Raw genomic sequence first — 16,856 nt, 5'->3', positions numbered from 1 at the left:
AATTGGTTTCTCAGTGAAATGTCAAGATAATCCAACCGCAAAATGTATACTGATACGTTTTGAATTTTAAAAAACAAGACACTTTACGTGAACGAGTGTTTGTGTATGCAAATAGCTCTTTAGAAATATGAAATCAACCGATAATCAAGTAACATATTCAACAAAAAGTAATAATACAGTATATACACTTCTTGTTATATAGATATAGAAGGTATAGGATAGATGTATGTATATCTTCATATTAGGTAAACAAACAAAATTTATTTGCTTGTAAAATCACGTGCTGCATAAACTATAAGCATAAGCATATTATATATTAATATGCAACATGAAGCTCACTCTTCTCGGCTTCTCCTGTTCATGCATCATAATCCTTCGGGAATGTTGGCCATTTAACCTTACATTTATTGTGTATTTGAAATGGTATAAAATAAAATTTATTAACATCAATGATGCAACGCGACTCCATTAATTCAATAGATAGAAACAAAATTCGTAATGCCTGCCCATCTCTCCTTATACATACACACTCACACACACATATCTGTATAAATATGATATTAGGGAGAGAGAGAGAGAGAGAGAGAGAGAGAGAGAGAAATGAAGCGCGAGAGAAGGAGTGAGAGAACAAAAAAAAACAGTCAAATTCCTTTCTTGCCAATCTATTAGTTTTACTTAAAGCACAATATCACAAGCTGAAAAAAAGAAAACCGTATCAAAACAACAGGTATTTACTTGTTTCGGCTAATCTTTTTTTCTTCTTCTTCTTCTTCTTGTTCTTTTCATCACTCATGTATTTGTCGAGATATTAATGCCTTTTTTTTTCTGTTTTTTGCTTGACGACTTCTCGCTAATAGCTTATGCAGGCAACTCGTGAATATTTAAACGGGCATTTTGAGATTTCATCACAGACCAGCTAACGGCTCGTTTACCTGCTCCTTTCCTTCTTGCTTGCCAAACTTATCATACGTATGTATGTATGTATGTATGATAGTAACAATTTGCAGCATGAAATGTTCAAAGGGCGTTTATTCATTCTAGATATGCATACGATGTTATGTTATTGTTATTGTTGCGATTTTTCCCCCCTTTCGTTTTTTTTTTGCACTGAATAACAGACAAGTATATGTTTTGCTCATGTATTTAATTTGTATTCATTGTTGTTAAATGGTTTAATAACTTTGGCCATTTAGCATTAAAATTACGTATGCATATATGTCAGAGAGAAAGGGGTAAAATTTTTTTTCGCTACCTTTAGTAAATATGAAAACCGAATCTCATTGCTAGATAGTTGGGAGGAAGATATGAAAAGTTGTTGTTTGACGACGATACATTTACTTAAGGAACAGTCAAACATTTTCAAATCCAAACTTTGTGGTTGGATAAGGCCGACACTGAATACCCTGGACAAGTGCTGAATGAACAATGAGTCGTAAAAATGATCCTATCTAATTCATTTTTTAATCAAATTAGTCCTTGGACCATTCATTAAAATATCTCGAAATGATTCTAAATCGGTTGGGATAACAAAAGGTAGTCCTCACTGGAACCATCTGTGTTCATCCAGTTAAATTTTAAAGTACTCTTTAGCGTAGACGATGTACTGTAAAAATTATTCTCTACCAGACCATTTAAAAAAACAAGTGAAAAAGCTATGCTCGTCTTCTGACGAATCTTTGACATTCTTTATGTCAAACAAGTGCCCTGAGGTAAAAAAGATTTTGCCTGGTCCTAGGAAATATTTTTATCACATTCTACCATGGATCAATACCTTTATAGGCTGAAGGTAATCGTTTTTTGCGTACGTTTTTGTGCGCATGCCGCCCGCTGGCGCACACTTCCTCAAAAATATTTTTATCAATTTCTATATGACACTAATTTAAATTGTATAGGCGGGAGGTTGCAGTTGTTTTGGGTATGTGGTCGGTCGCCGCTTTCCGATAGTTAATGTTTTGCTGCTCTTAGGTAATATTTTTATCAAATTCTATTACAGATCAATATCCCTTATAGGTCGCAAGTTATAATTTCTTGTGTTCTTCTCGCGGAATTCTTACTAACCTTCTTTTCACCTTGGCAGCATTGTCACAAACTACCAAGAAAATTTGCAGAGAGTTGTTATATTTGGCGAACAATTCACCAACATATACTTTAGTGCTTTTGCTGATTTTTCCAAAGACCAGGGAATTAGTAAAGATATAAAGTGAGTCGAGACGTTCTGGTATATTAGTTGCTGAAGAGTAACGAAATTGCACTTCATAATAGAAGAAGAGCTATTAGAAGAATCGCTGAAGAAACGGAAATTCACTGCAAGCCATAATTTACTACAAGTTACTTCATTTCGTAAATGGTTTTTTTCTTCGTAACCTCAAAAAAATAATCAAGAAGAAGCGAGAAGCGCAGTATGAGTGTTTTTCAAGCGGAAGTTTCGTTTGTACAAGTGTAAAGCATCAGCCAGAAGTTACATTATAGAGATCCTAATAAATATTCGAAATCAGATAAGTAAATTTTGAAAGAAAGCTCAGGATATCGCAGAATTGATTATACAAGAAATGGCTAATCATTTAATTAAAGCAAATTAAAAACTAATTCCAAGTTTGTAGAACGCATTTAGATAGCAAAGTTTTCGGGTTCGATCAATTCAAAAATTCATCCATTGTTCGCGTAGAGTGAATCAGCTCAAAACGAAATTGTTTCTACATTTTCAGACGTAGTATTTGGCAGTAATCCCAGTAATGCGACTTCGTTGCAGTATGGCCAGCATTATTCCAATTCTAAAGTTGAACATCCAGATTCAACTACGCATACGCAGCTAAGCAATCACCATACGTCAACTCAAACGCATCATCACCATCATCATCATCATCATCCACATCATCATCACCATCCAAATCATACGCAAGCCCCGCATTTACATCATCACCAGCAACACACACAACTTAGCCCACATACGTCGGCTTTCAAATTCAATCATCACTCGAGTGTTTTAAATTCGACCGCCGCCAGTGTATATCAACATTATAATAACCAAACGACGGGAGCATATAGCTTGAGATCACCGGGAGATCTTTCAACTTCATTGACATTAGGTCCAGTATCGACGACAACAACAGATATTGGTGACATCAAATACGAAAGCCCCTACAATGCAGCAATATCATCAACATATGCGCTAAGACCAGGTCAAAGTGTGGACTCGTCTTCGACTGTTGTGTCATCCACAGATTCTGAATTTAAATTGGACGGCCTTTACGCTAACAACAGTAGCATTTCAACAAATCATCCGGTAGGACAAAGAAGAGGATCATTACAATTATGGCAATTTTTGGTAGCACTTCTAGATGAACCTACCACAAAGTTAGTACATTTGCTCTAATTTTCTTCAATAATTATATTATGTAATAAATAATTTTAAATTATTTAAAAAAAAAAAAAAAAACTAGCTGCATTGCTTGGACTGGGCGTGGTATGGAATTCAAACTGATCGAACCAGAAGAGGTAGCCAGACGTTGGGGTATACAAAAGAATCGCCCTGCCATGAATTATGACAAACTTTCACGCAGTCTTCGCTACTACTATGAAAAAGGTATAATGCAAAAAGTTAATGGAGAGCGTTACGTCTATCGCTTTGTTTGTGATCCTGAAGCTCTGTTTAGTATGGCTTATGGTCATTTGGGTGCTATAAGTTCAAAGAGTGAGCAACCACATCAACTTCATCCAATATTAGGCAGTGAGAGTTCCATTAAAAATGCCAACGAAACTGCACGCGACATTGCCGAGCCCAGTAGCTTAGAGGAAAGCTCTAATCGTGGTAGAAGCCAATCGTCAATTAATGAAACTTCGGCAGCCTTCTCTTCGAAGCTTATATATGGATCGGAGAATTTCCACCGTATTTAATAATCGTTCGATAACGTTGTACATCAAACTTGAAGCGTGGAAGGTAAAGTACATTTTATTAGCTTCCCAAGTTTGAGGAAAGGAAAAAATTAGTTTGATTTTTACGGGAATAAGTAGTCTCAGTAGTTCCAGTTTATTCGTAAGAATCTCGAGATTGGCTATTCATCGCATATGAAGGGAATCCTTTTTTATACAATTATCGAAATTTTAAAGCCTTTTCCTTCTTTTATTATACCCTACAATCCCTATGGTATAGGACATCTTACTTTTTCGTCCACTCCTCATACAATGCCTTATTTTCAAAACTCGATATATGGAAAAATATTGCAATTTTTAAATTTTTTCGAGAAAACTCGTTGTGTAATAATATTTCTTATCTAAGAAAAAGGAATCTTTGTAGGATAAAAAGGTCTAATTGTCAATATTTCATGGTGAAAATTGGTTCATAGGAGTAAATTGGCAAAGAAATCAACGTTGCAGAATTTAGACCGAGACCATATACTCTTTTGAGAACTCTTATATTTGGACCGCATAGAAGAATTCTCAAATTTTATGCCGACAATTTGTTTATGATAGTAATTCGACATAAATTAAATTGATGAAATTTGATCCACATGGGTCTACTCTTTAGACCCATTCCTTATAAGATTTCTAATGAATAGGAAGACTTTCAGAAAAGGGTTTAATTTTTAATATTAATAATAGTAACAAAATAACCAAAAAAATGAACAGCAAGGAATTTGGATCACATAGGTCTATGTTTTTGATCCTAACATACCATAAACAGCAACCCCTTGTATGAAGAGGAAATGTAATTTCATGTTTTCTACGACGAAAACTGGAAAAAAACACCATCTTTAGGAAGTGAGTTCAATTTCGATCAAATCATATGATATTTTGCAAAACACGGTCCTTCACAAAAAGTGCGAGGTTCCCTGAAAATAACATGTTATTACCAGAACAAGTGAATAACTGCACTAGGCGAAGTGATGTAGGGTACTTAATAGTCGGGCTTGTCCGACGATAATGTTCTTGCTTTCGTTTGTTTTATGTTTCATTCTACCTGTTTCCATATTTTCGAACTGATTACCATAAGCCTCATTGCTTTATAGGAAATTTTAAATATTAAGTTTTAATTCCAACAACGAGAAAGTTTCAGAACGTTTGAGAATATTTATTAATAACCTTTATAGACAAATGTAAATTAAATCGAATAAATACAATAAAACGATATGAATGAAAAACAACTACAGTGACAATCACAACAGTATGCACACAATTTTACTGAGTACCAAAAAAAAAAAAAAAAAAAGAATAATTTTTTTTTTAAGAAGCTTTCACTTTCTTTTCGGGTGATGGACCATTTTCCATTTTCTCTTTAATTTCTTCAGGATCGTTCATCTCATGCAAATTTTCGTCACATTTACGTTTTTCTGCTTTCGCTTTCTTTTCTTTAGCCATTTGTTCAATGTACGCTTTGATTTTGTCTGGTTGCGGACTATAAGCCCAATGTATTAATTGCATATGCAACTCTGTAGGTTTCCCATCTTCAACATTGAATAATTTACTTTCTTCAGTTTTGATTTTTTCTAAAATTTTCTTTATATTTCTATTGCGTACTATATCCCAAGATGTTTGATCACATTCTTCCGGATACAAAGTACGTAGATGTTTGTAATTTCCGTGCACTTTTGCCCCACCATAGACCTTAATGAACTCTGCTTGCAGTTTATCAATCGGTTCAGGTAATTCAACTATGAAATCATAGGGTAAATATGCTCGATTATCTTTCATCATATTTTCAGTTTCAAATTTCTCTAGGAAATCTTCTAACATTTGAATGCCTTCCTTAATAGATTTGATTTTCTCTTCGTTTTTAGTACCAGCAAGTACGCGTTTAGCACTGCCGATCAAACCCTTAATTGCAAATTTTTGATATTCAGGATCACGATCTTCCAAAATTCTGTAATCATTTTCAAAAAAAAAAAAAAACAAGAAATTAATGATAATTTCCGCACGCACTTGTAATATTTTGTTTAAATTATTATTTATGGAAAAGGAAGCAAACACTTGGCAAAAGCTAAACCAAAACTGGTACATTGGACAATGGGACAAAATTCAGGTCATTGCATACACGTTAATTAATCGTCATCGTAGTTAGGCATTCTAGACCATCTTTCTAAAAGTCAAAGAACTAAGAGCTTCGAGATAGAGCTCGTTAAAGAAAGAAAAACGAATTACGCGGCATGCTCGTACAAGGCCCACGTTGAGCTTGAAAGGGTTAACAAGAGATATTGAAGAGAAATTCATTTTATAAGCAAAGCAACCTTCCACCTTCTTGTTGACTCAACTTAAGAAGAATGAAAATCAAAGAAAAAACATTTTCTTGAAGACATCTCAGAATTTCGATTCATTATTGACTCGAACTTAAGGCTTTGAAGACGTCAAACTCACGAAAAATATTTCTACAATAGCTTAAAGAACATATTGTGCCCGAAAATAATCACATCCGAAAATCCGCAAGAGAAATGTTGAATTAAAGAATTTCTCGTTGTTTGGACAAAATTAACATTAATCCGAATGAATTTTTACAGTCTTTTATGACCGCTATCAACAAGTGATGATCTTATCTTAATACAAGCCAGTGAAGTTAACTCTGCGAACTTGCAACGTTTAAGGTGAAAATCATCGACGATTTTCCTCTTTTATAAGAAAAGGATGTTTCCAATACGCTTCGCTTGCTATTTCGAAAAGCCACTGGTAAGTAATTTAATTGTATATCAAGTTTTTATAAGGATTTTATCTTATGATGGGCAAATTTAGCGCATTTTCAAGACCATAGACGGTACATAATTTTCAGTTTTCTCACCTCATCTTTTGCAATCGTTAGGATTGTGACAATGAACCGATAAATGAGTATTGGAGCAAACTGACTAACTGGCTAATATTGTTTAGAATCTTGATATGCCAATAATACGTACTCGTTATCAGTGAGAAGCCTCTCTCTGGCTGTTATAGACGCAGCAATAAGCCTAACCTAAAAAATGTCTTGTGGCAGCGAAAATCCACATTTAGTTGTTTGATAACACATTAAATTTAAGGTTAATCCGCCTGAGTGGCCAAGTAGGCAAGAGTCTCGACTAGCAACTCAATGGTCGTGGGTTCAAATCTCAAGTGCGGTAGAGTTTTCAATAAAGCCGAAAGCCTTAGATGCTAGTGCTTTAAGACTTAAGTCTTAGAATTTATTCTCTGGCTGAATTTATAATAATAATAATAATAAAATTCAGGTTTTTGAAGGAAATTTTAAGTAAACCATCTTGAAAAGAACTCCATTATTATCCTAGGACTTTCAAATTGAAGAAGAAATAGTCACTAATACAGATCACAAGGCCCGAAGCAATATAAAACTTAAAAACTTGTCATTATTTTGGCATTTTTAAATGCTGCTGATTGCTTTCGACGGTTTGCGAATGGATAAAAAAATGAAAAAAAAAGAACAACAGGAAGAATAACAGTAAAGGCCGAAAATACAGAAAATACAGAAAAAATTTTAAGTAAAATATTCAAGAGAACAGCAACTATGACTTATTTGCAAAAATTCTTTATATTCTTCACAAAAACACATTACAATAGGAATGGCAGAATATATTGGCGAAAAATCTTTATCCCTCTCATCTGTCCCGTCTATCTTAGAAACGTCCCATCTATTATGTTTAACGCGTTCGGCTTAGGTAAGCAAGAAAATATTCTCAGTGCCGTGTGTATTATGTATTATGTTCCACAAGAAGCTATGGTGATGCCACCCGCATTGCACAGCATATGATTATTGTATTGCAAATCATTATGCTGTCACTATTTCTACTCGAATGGAAAACTTTATGATAAATATGCAGTAAAGAAATGTAAAACGAACAGTGCCGAAAATAAATATAAATATTCACACATATGTTCACCCGCACATCTAACAAAACTTACTAAACGTACATTTGATTATAAATTAATGTTATATATGTACATAACGAATGAAACAATAAAAAATATAGTGATTCTAATATAATGAATTTACAACCAAGAATATAAACAACCAAGAATTCTATAAACCGCTATATGACATCATTATAAATATTGAACTATTGCATATGTATATATGTATAAATCATATATAATATTCATATTTGTCTTAAAATGCAATGTAAAAATATATTGACACCTGACTGAACAAACGAATTTACGTTCAATGAAATCACTTTGGAATGTTTTAAGTTTTTCCTTCTTACTTTGTTTTACTTACTTTAAAGTAGTTTTAACAGCTTCTTTATCTTTAAAGCCCAAGCCGGGCACTGTCTCCACTTTGTCCTCTTTATCAGTTTTGCTATTTTGATTACCAGCACCGCCACCATTCTCGTCCAACCATTTCTCAAAAACGTCTATAGCTTCACTAATGTTTTTTAATTTATCTTCAGCTTTAGTCACTATAGCGAAACAAAATGTATAAATAAAATGTAATTAAATTATTTGAAGGATTTTTTGTTATTTAGAACACATACTTGATAAAACACGTTTGGCTCGACCTAGTAAACCGCGCACAGTTAGTTTCCGATATTGCATATCATGACTTTCCAAACGGATTAAAGTTTCCTCAGCCTTTTCCTTATCTTTGAAACCAAATTTTGATTCGCCATTACTGTTAACGTCAGACATTCTTAAAAAATATTCAGCGCTTGTATATTAATAGGAAATGACCAACTACAACTGAATTTTATATTCGAATTTTTTCCGAAATTTGAAATACTTAGTACCAACAACCGCTAACAAACGACAACAAACGAGCAATATGTGTTTCAGTGTTTCCAAAGGCTATTGAAAATTCTGTGAGAATTTATAGAGAGTCTTTTGTTGAGCAGCAGTAGATTAAAAGACCAATAAGCACGCACATTAACGCTTATGTCATTATATTGTTCTCGAATATTTAAATAATATGATGTCATAGAGAGGGGGAGAGAGAGAAAGAGAGACATCAAAAGGTGCAATTAATGTGATATGTACATATATATGTATGTATAATGTAATAGCGTCAGCCGTTCTTCATAGTTCTAATATTGTTTTGCGAATTAAAAAAAATCTGAATTAAAAAAAAGAATTTAAGAAAAATGTTTTCTTAAATACCCCTCTTATGAGCCTGTGACCTTGATTTCTTATGTGTTTTGTATATATAAAAGAACAAATTTGTAATGTTTCTTGAACCTAAAAAATATTTAAAGCTTATTTTGGTTGATTCATTTGATAATTTACGATAACAAATAACGTAGAATCGAAACAACTTTTATTGCATTATTATTATCAAACTTTATTTCGAACATACATATCTAGTTTACGGTATAAATTAATGGTAAGATTTACAAATATGTCGAGTTATTATAAACATAAATGGAAATAATTAACATATACATGTACTTTCTACATTCATATTTCTTTCAATCCCACGCTGAGAGTGATTTCGTTGCCTTTGAGCTTTCACATGGAATCAAGCAAAATAAATTACAATTTCATCATTAAAACAAATCAAATGATATCGGCAAAGGTTCTCAATTTTAGCGAAATCAAATTCAAATACATTTTTGTATAACGGAAATACGAAGTTGCTGTCTGCGATTTTGCGATAAATTAGTGGTTGACAAAACATTGCTTTATACTCGCGTGTTCATTTCTTCACAAAAAAAGATAGCAAAAGTGCTTAAAGTAAGCTAAAAGGAAAAAAAAGGAAAGAATAATAATCAAAGAAATTATGTTTCCCTATTCTTCACCTTTACCTTAAAATTAATGAAAAAAATTACCAGAATTAAAAAGAATTTTCATACTCTACAACGTGTGGTGGATCAAGCTGATTTTTTTCATTTTTACCGATTTTTACCAATTAAATGCGTAAAATGCAATTTTTTTTACTTGTCAAAATTAGATATGTTCTCAACTTACCCTGACGTGCCTTTTGACGGATTTGGCCACTTTTTTGTACAAATACTTGCAATGCTACTGTCAAATTCAAAGCCAACATCTTTATTTTTACAACTGAGAGTACGCTATCACAAACAGATTTACATATGGACGGAGAGGTGGGCAAACGTTTCCGCTTCAAACTTTGATACTGATCACGAATACATCTGTTTTACACGATTCTCTTCATTTAAAATCATCATCTTCGACAAAAGCATTGAAATCAATCTCAAAGTAAATGGATTATTGAGTAATGTAAAGACAAAAGATTTCTTTCAATTCACATCTACTGAACTTTAATGTCAATTAACAGTACTCTTATTAGAGTTTAATTTGCGACATTGGCTAAAATACTGTAAAATAAACGAATTGTAATAAATTATATTCTCGAAACAGTGCAATGCGATTTGCAAAATTTTAAGCCTGGCAGTACCATAGTATAACTCCTTGTAAAGAAATGTCAATTGCTTGTTACTTGTGCAAGAGAGAATAGAATACATATATGTATAGATTTTTAGGTGGCTTTTTAGAAAAATTTTTTTAAAAAATTGTATGAAATAATTATTTAATAAATAAACAAGCAGAAAAATGTTATAAATGTATACATAGAGATGCAAAAGAAACAGCCTTACAGTTGGGATTATTAATAAAAGATTTTCAAAATCTTAATGGCCAAAAGCAGACAGCGGCTGCAAGGCAGCAACAAATTGAAAACAACAATAAAAATATAGATATACTATATACAAAAACGTAAACAAATTAGAGTATAAACAAAAAACCGACAACTATAATAATAATTGAAAGACGCGAATAAGCAGCAATGTCCAATGATGTCGTACATTTGGCTAGAGTTAGTAAAATACAACGGAGTACAGATGCAGCTAAAGGCACCATAGTAGCTAATACTAGTGGCAGACGTTGTATATCTAGATTGAATAAAGTAGAATTACCGGATGATGTAAAGGCATCGCAAGAAGAATGTGAATATCTTTTTGGAAGCATTAGTCCCAGGGGCGGTATGGCTCAGCTAACAAGCGATATAGAATCGCCAGATCATACGCAACGTGACACCACCGAAAGCGATAATAATATTAGTTCCTGTTCTACACTGGACATTGTTAATAAGGTAAGTTATTAAAAGGGTATTTGTTTGGGTTTGTAAGGAGCCTCTCTGGGGGGGTGCTGCATTTATGCGCAGCTGCGTGACAATGCAAGTAATGCCGGGTTGAGAGGAGCTCGTAGAAGAAGAGGGGTAAGTGCTGCACAATTTGTCTATTGTAAAGTTCATTGCGAAATTTAATCGAAATCGAAAGTTGAACATAACACAAACGCAGCAACGGCAACGACGTAATCACCACCAACACCAATGGTCAAATTGCTTATCAAAACTAAGCGATATGATCTCGGAACAGCTGTTAAGACGCAGTCTAAGTTGTATGTGTTGTTCGGAACAGCAGCGTCAAGAATCTAGGCAAAGACGCCAGGAAATGCGTCGCAGTTGGGAATACACACTAGTCTCACAGCCGATGCCCTTACAACCAATTAATGTTTGATAAACGCGTAATTCACAAAAATAATATTTGATTACAGAATATTTTTTCTGTTATGCTTTCCAGATTGACAATTTATCATTGCAACAGTTAGAAACGAAAGTGCGTGAGCTGTCGCAGCGGCTGCAACAGGCCGAAGAACAAAGATCGGCCGTACAACGTCAATTGGAGGAATGTAATGCGGAAAAGGAATTATGTTTGAGACGTTTAGAAATTGTAAGCGCTGCCCATGAATGCCGAATCACCGAAATGCATTGTGTAATAGCAGAGCTAAGTAAAAAATTGCGTATTAAACAAGAGAATATCATAATGGAAGAACAAGAACCGGAAGGCAGTGGTTAGTCCACATGAGACGCGAATGTGGATGTACGAGTAAAAATAAAAAATGCCTTATTTCCTTTTACCTTTTACAGAGATTAGTTATCAGGAAGGCTCTGTTTACAATTCAGAAATAAATCTTACAAATCCTGACGCTGAATGTCAAACCGACCCTTTAGAAGAAACTGATTATTCACATGCGGAAATGGACAACAATTTCGTTCAGGAGACTACTGAAGAGCTGAAGTTGAATGAAAACGCGAATAAAGGACAGGTGGAAGTGAGTTTTCGGGAAAATCAAGTGTATTTTTTTTTTACAAAATTTTCTTCTAGGCTCTCCAAGAGGAAATTTTGCATTTAAAGGCGCAAATTGCTTTGTTGCAATCGGAGATAGCCAATGCCAATACAACTGGTGTTAGTAATGCTGTTGAGGAACCGCAAAATATCCAACATTATAGAGCAGAAGTAGAAGCCACGCAGAGTCTAGAATCTATTGAACCCACAACAATGCATTTATTATCAACGCAAGCTTACAAAGGTGGTGGAGAGGACGAAGAAGAGCTTTATGATGATTTTAATGACTTTAATAACACATCAACTTTGACTGCTGAAGATACTTACGTAACTAGTCCGCACAAAAAGCCGGCCGTACCAAAGATGGCTGAACGCATCCGTTTGAAATGTGCTAGTAAATCGGAAGCCGAAAACATCACGGCCTTGGATTTAAGGAACACTGAAGTAGGTTACTTTCTTTGAGGGATATAAAAAAAGTATTTTTAATAATTCTCAATAGTTGAAAAATGCTAATATTGTCGAGCATTTGGTATCCGATTTGAAGCTGAACAGTCATAGTTTAATGGAGGCATTTGCGGAGCCGTCGCAACTCAACCATGAACTTCAACGTTTGCAACGCAAAACCGAGCACTTAAAGGTGCAAAATACCGTGTTATCTTTAACTTTGGACGAGTCCAAAGAACATTGCGAACATTTATATTTGCTTTGCGGTAAATACGAATCGAATGCTATCGCTTTACAGGCCGCTTTAAATTGCAGTGATCGGGCGATTGAAGCCTATGATGTTATGTTGGCATTATTGGAGAGCAAGTAAGTGGGAAGGATAAAGTTGTCGTAATCATGTAATAACTCTTTTTTTATTTCATTTTCAATAAAGATTGGCTTTGATGAAAGAAAAATCCTTAGCCTCCGAAGAAAGTCGCAAAGCTGTGGAGGCAGTAGCTCGTCATTTACTTGACCGTTTGGAAAGCGAAAAGAATATGTGCGAAAATAGCTTGGGCCCGTGGCAAAATAGTTTTAGTATACCGGATAAGCCTAACTCTATGCCATGGACAACCGAGGATGATAATCGCCTGCGTTACCACGTTTCAAAATTAAAAGGACGGCGTGCCACCGTTCAAAATACAATTGTTCAGTTGGAATCGCCGTTTAGTGACGCCTACGAAAAGTCTCGAGTGGCATTGGAAAATAAAAAAGAACTCAGTGGTCACAAAGAGAAAGTGACGACCCAGTTAGATTTAGAAATGGCGGTTTTAATGCAAGAATTATTGAATCTACGGGAAGAGAGTATAGCGTTGAAAATGAAAGCTGAGCAGGCTGATCGAGAAAAGCAATACGCTAATGATCGTATTGGTGTGTTACATGAAGCCCTTAAGCAATTGCAGTTACAATTGCAATTAAATAACGAATCGACAGAGCTGTTTCATCGTCAACAGCAGCAACATCATCCCATCAACTGGATCAACGTAACTCCACATATTCCGAAGCAGAGCATACTGCACTAACCGAACAACAATTAGTGGAGGCTTTGTCACGCGAATCAGAGTTAAAGGGACGAATACAGAGTTTAATCGCTTCGGTAACAGAAACGCAGAAGATCTCCGATGAAAAATATGAACATTTGCATAACAATGTCCGCGAACTACAAAAAGCGAATCAGTAAGTGTTAATATGAAAAATGCTTTTCGAATTTCTATTAGTGGAATTAACGCATAGCAAAAAAGCTAAAAATTTTCTAAAGAGATGGAAATTTTTATTATTTTAATAATTCGTTTATATATTTACAAATTGTAGAAAATGTGGAGAAATTAGCCAAATTAACCTACGGTTACATTTGACAAATTTTCGCAAACGAAAGTTATTGACGTGATGGACGTTTTTGTGTTTTCTTTTAATTTTCCAGAAATCTCACCCAAATTATTGAGCAAAACAAACGTAAATACCAAGTGCGTATAAGAAAATTGGAACACAAAATTATGAATATGTCTTTGGAGTTGGGTCGGCAAGCGGCTTACCATCAGCAGCAAACAGATCCGACGTCATCTGTAGATACTGCTGTGATCTTTGAGAAATATCATAAATATAAGCAGCACAACACCACCTCTTCTTTGCTATCACCAACTCATGTAAAACATGATAGTGTTCCTGAAACAACATTGTAGTGAGAGCAAAGCGCTAACGCAAACCTTACTTACTAGCTGCTATAATCTATTTTAATCAGTCTTAGCATATCTTCTTTGTAGTGTCTTTTCCTGCCAATTTACTTTCCACTCACTTTCTAGTGTTAAAAGCCTTTTCATTCAGTTGAATGTAGAATTTAATTATTTAGGCCTTTTTGTTCGTACTAATTATAGTAATAGTTAAATTATATATTTTTGCCAATTGCCTCAATTAAAACAAAAAAAAAAAAAAACAAAAGAAAGCTAAAAGGACAGTAACACGTAAATGTGCCATTAATTGAAAGCAGAGATTTTCAACCTACATAGTACTACACCCATCGTGAGTATACACAAAACTCGATAAATTTTTTTTAAGTAAAAAGTTTATTAATTCCATTTTTTCTATTTTTTTTTTCAAATCAAACCAAGGAGGATCAGGACAATATCCAAAATCCTTTCCCGTTAATCTTGTACTTCCACCGTTCCTCAACTAGTTTCCATATAATTTTACTTTCTTTTTTTCTTTATCCCTAGTTAAACCATGCATATATTCAATAGTGTCCCCCTTCTCCAATTTTCCGTTTACCTTGGCAAAGCAAACGTGTAATCGATTAAAGCAACAGGCAATAGTTCTGACGAATGGAGCGGGTGAGTTTGTACTAAATTTCCAAAACCTAGTAATTAGTTTGGAACGTCTTGCGTGAATTCAGTTCACTGATTTCAGTTTTTGACTTCACGTCGCTAATGATTACGAGCAAAATCTTTACTTTGATTTTAAAAATTTACTACACCTTACAATTTCCTGATCTTTGATGTTGATCTTTCACGTAACAGGTGTTTGTCGAAAGTCAATTTTATTAAGAGACCTGATCTACTCACAACTAGTTCGTTAACTTTCCATCGTTTTCCTTCAAAGTAACGCTTATATAAATAGGACTTGCTCCAAATCTGCTTTTTCTCATCCGTAGCTTTAAGTTGGAATCTTTTAGTTGTTTTTCTTTTTAAAGCTTGACGTTAGTATGACAATATAGCACACGTCTAAAGTTGCGTATGTAAGAAATACATGAAACAAAATTTCTTTTGCATTCTTTCCTTTTATATTACACATTTTTTATATAATTCCCGAATAATAATAATAATGATAATAGTTGGCGATTAAAAATGGTTGAAAAGCTCTGATTTAAATATTTGAATATTTTTTGGTTGACAAAAAAAATTTATTCAATAGAAGTTATTGGAATATATTCGCTCATTAAATACTTAAACAATTTAATTATCATATACTATGAATATTATTAGCAAAGTTAGCCAATTTGGCCGAGTTGTTGAAATACATAAAAATATCTAAAGCGGCTTATATTTGCTTTCTTTTTTTGTCAAACGAAAATGAAAACAAAAAAAAAAAAAAAAAAAAAAAAATAAGTAAAGCAAGAAGATAATATAATGCATAAAAAAATGAATGGCTTTAATTTCAGATACTTTACAAAAAAAAAAAAAAAAAGCAAAAACCGTGGTTTTATTGTAAAAGCTTTACAAGTTAACTAACTGGCGGCGATATGTTTTCTTCATTGTCCTGTTCAGGTTCATGTTCCATCGCACTTTCTTCTTCAGCTTCATTATTCTCTTCCGGATGACCGTTCATTTGCTCGCTGCCGTTCATTGCGGGAGTAATTTCTTTCTCAGCTATCCGTCTTCGGGCTAAATGTATTTGTTTTTCCATTTCTACGCATTGTTGTTCAATTTCGTAATTTTTCGATACCAGAGACACCCAATTGGCTTCCAACGTGCGCAGTTTTTCCCCAGCCTGGGTCTGAGTTTGTTTTCTTTGCCAATTTACATCTTGTATTTCCTTTTTTAAATGTTGCAATTTTGTGTGGGCTTTCGCCTGCATAGCCACAAATACTTCCAAGTAAGCTTTCCACGCTTCAATACCATAGTCAAGCATTAATTCGAGATTCATGGCCCGTACCCATTGATGTTCCAGCTGAGCCTTGGAATTATCGATAGACTCTTCCCAAGCGGACACTTCGGAGCGCCCTGTCGATGGTGGTGGCAATTCGTAGCGCTTCATGCTTAATGTCTCCATAGGTACACGGTTTTGTATGCGTTCAAATTCTTGTGACATTAGCTTTGTTTCGAACGCGGACGTATTCAAAGGAGGTAAATGCTCTAAATAATTTTTAGTCGGACGATAACGGCGACATTCTTCTTCCACCATAGCTAAAGCCTGCAATATGTAACATAATATACATAAGGCAAGCACAATAGTTAATTCGGTTAGTTTGTCGCGACAACTTACGGATTCTCGAACACCCAAATCATCGTAACCTTGATCTATATATGGTAAGGCGTCTACAACAACTTCGTATTTAAAGCTGCCAATTTCACTAGCCATTTTCGCGATCACTTTCCACTATTCCGATTCGCAATATCCGCAGAAAATAATATTTATTTGTTAGGAATTGTATCACATATAGGCAGAGTAGAATTGCACGCTCTATAAACTTTTCCTTTTTCTCGTTTGTTTTTACCCTAAATTCCGTACTAAATCGACAAATGGAAATGTTGCCAATCTTCCATGTTATGAGATACTTTTTTTGTGTAAGTAGAACTCTATGTTTTCATGTAGCGAAAACTCTGCTTCTTGCCG

At 34.2% G+C, this 16,856-nt stretch overlaps 4 protein-coding genes across 5 annotated transcripts in view; 2 read left to right on the top strand and 2 right to left on the bottom strand.

Moving 5' to 3' along the window:
• LOC119638903 (ETV5-related protein Ets96B) overlaps positions 1-15,573 on the top strand; it is a 36,822-nt gene extending 21,249 nt beyond the window's left edge. Inside the window, exons 6-8 of one of the 2 annotated variants that reach the window (XM_038036001.1) lie at positions 2,706-3,354; positions 3,441-3,937; positions 14,741-15,573. In XM_038036001.1, the coding sequence (XP_037891929.1) occupies positions 2,706-3,354; positions 3,441-3,894 (1,103 nt within the window). In that variant the 3' untranslated portion in view covers positions 3,895-3,937; positions 14,741-15,573. Of the gene's footprint in view, positions 1-2,705; positions 3,355-3,440; positions 4,120-14,740 lie in introns of those variants that run through there. The other variant, XM_038036000.1, reaches the window with a different exon arrangement.
• LOC119638906 lies at positions 5,186-8,748 on the bottom strand. The gene is made up of 3 exons (XM_038036005.1): positions 8,442-8,748; positions 8,186-8,366; positions 5,186-5,857 (listed from the first exon to the last, which is right to left on the bottom strand). The coding sequence occupies exons 1-3, from the start codon at positions 8,593-8,595 to the stop codon at positions 5,221-5,223; spliced, it is 972 nt and encodes a 323-aa protein (XP_037891933.1). The 5' UTR covers positions 8,596-8,748; the 3' UTR covers positions 5,186-5,220.
• LOC119638902 (colorectal mutant cancer protein) lies at positions 10,467-14,747 on the top strand. Its single transcript, XM_038035999.1, is given in 8 exon segments — positions 10,467-11,011; positions 11,502-11,772; positions 11,849-12,033; positions 12,087-12,491; positions 12,547-12,857; positions 12,925-13,498; positions 13,501-13,706; positions 13,951-14,747. Coding segments are annotated over 8 exon segments (2,517 nt in total). The 5' UTR covers positions 10,467-10,705; the 3' UTR covers positions 14,210-14,747.
• A 99-nt stretch (positions 15,574-15,672) lies between the features above and the next one.
• Positions 15,673-16,728, bottom strand: LOC119638907 (pre-mRNA-splicing factor SPF27). Its single transcript, XM_038036006.1, has 2 exons — positions 16,506-16,728; positions 15,673-16,433 (listed from the first exon to the last, which is right to left on the bottom strand). Exons 1-2 carry the CDS (start codon positions 16,599-16,601, stop codon positions 15,744-15,746), a joined length of 786 nt encoding a protein of 261 aa, XP_037891934.1. The 5' UTR covers positions 16,602-16,728; the 3' UTR covers positions 15,673-15,743.
• Between the last annotated feature and the right edge of the window lie 128 nt (positions 16,729-16,856).

Source organism: Glossina fuscipes, unplaced genomic scaffold (genome assembly GCF_014805625.2).
Source record: "Glossina fuscipes isolate IAEA_lab_2018 unplaced genomic scaffold, Yale_Gfus_2 110, whole genome shotgun sequence".
NCBI classification, from domain to species: Eukaryota; Metazoa; Arthropoda; class Insecta; order Diptera; family Glossinidae; genus Glossina; species Glossina fuscipes.
The sequence above is the reverse complement of the archived record's forward strand: the minus strand, read 5'-3'. Positions and strand labels throughout refer to the sequence as shown.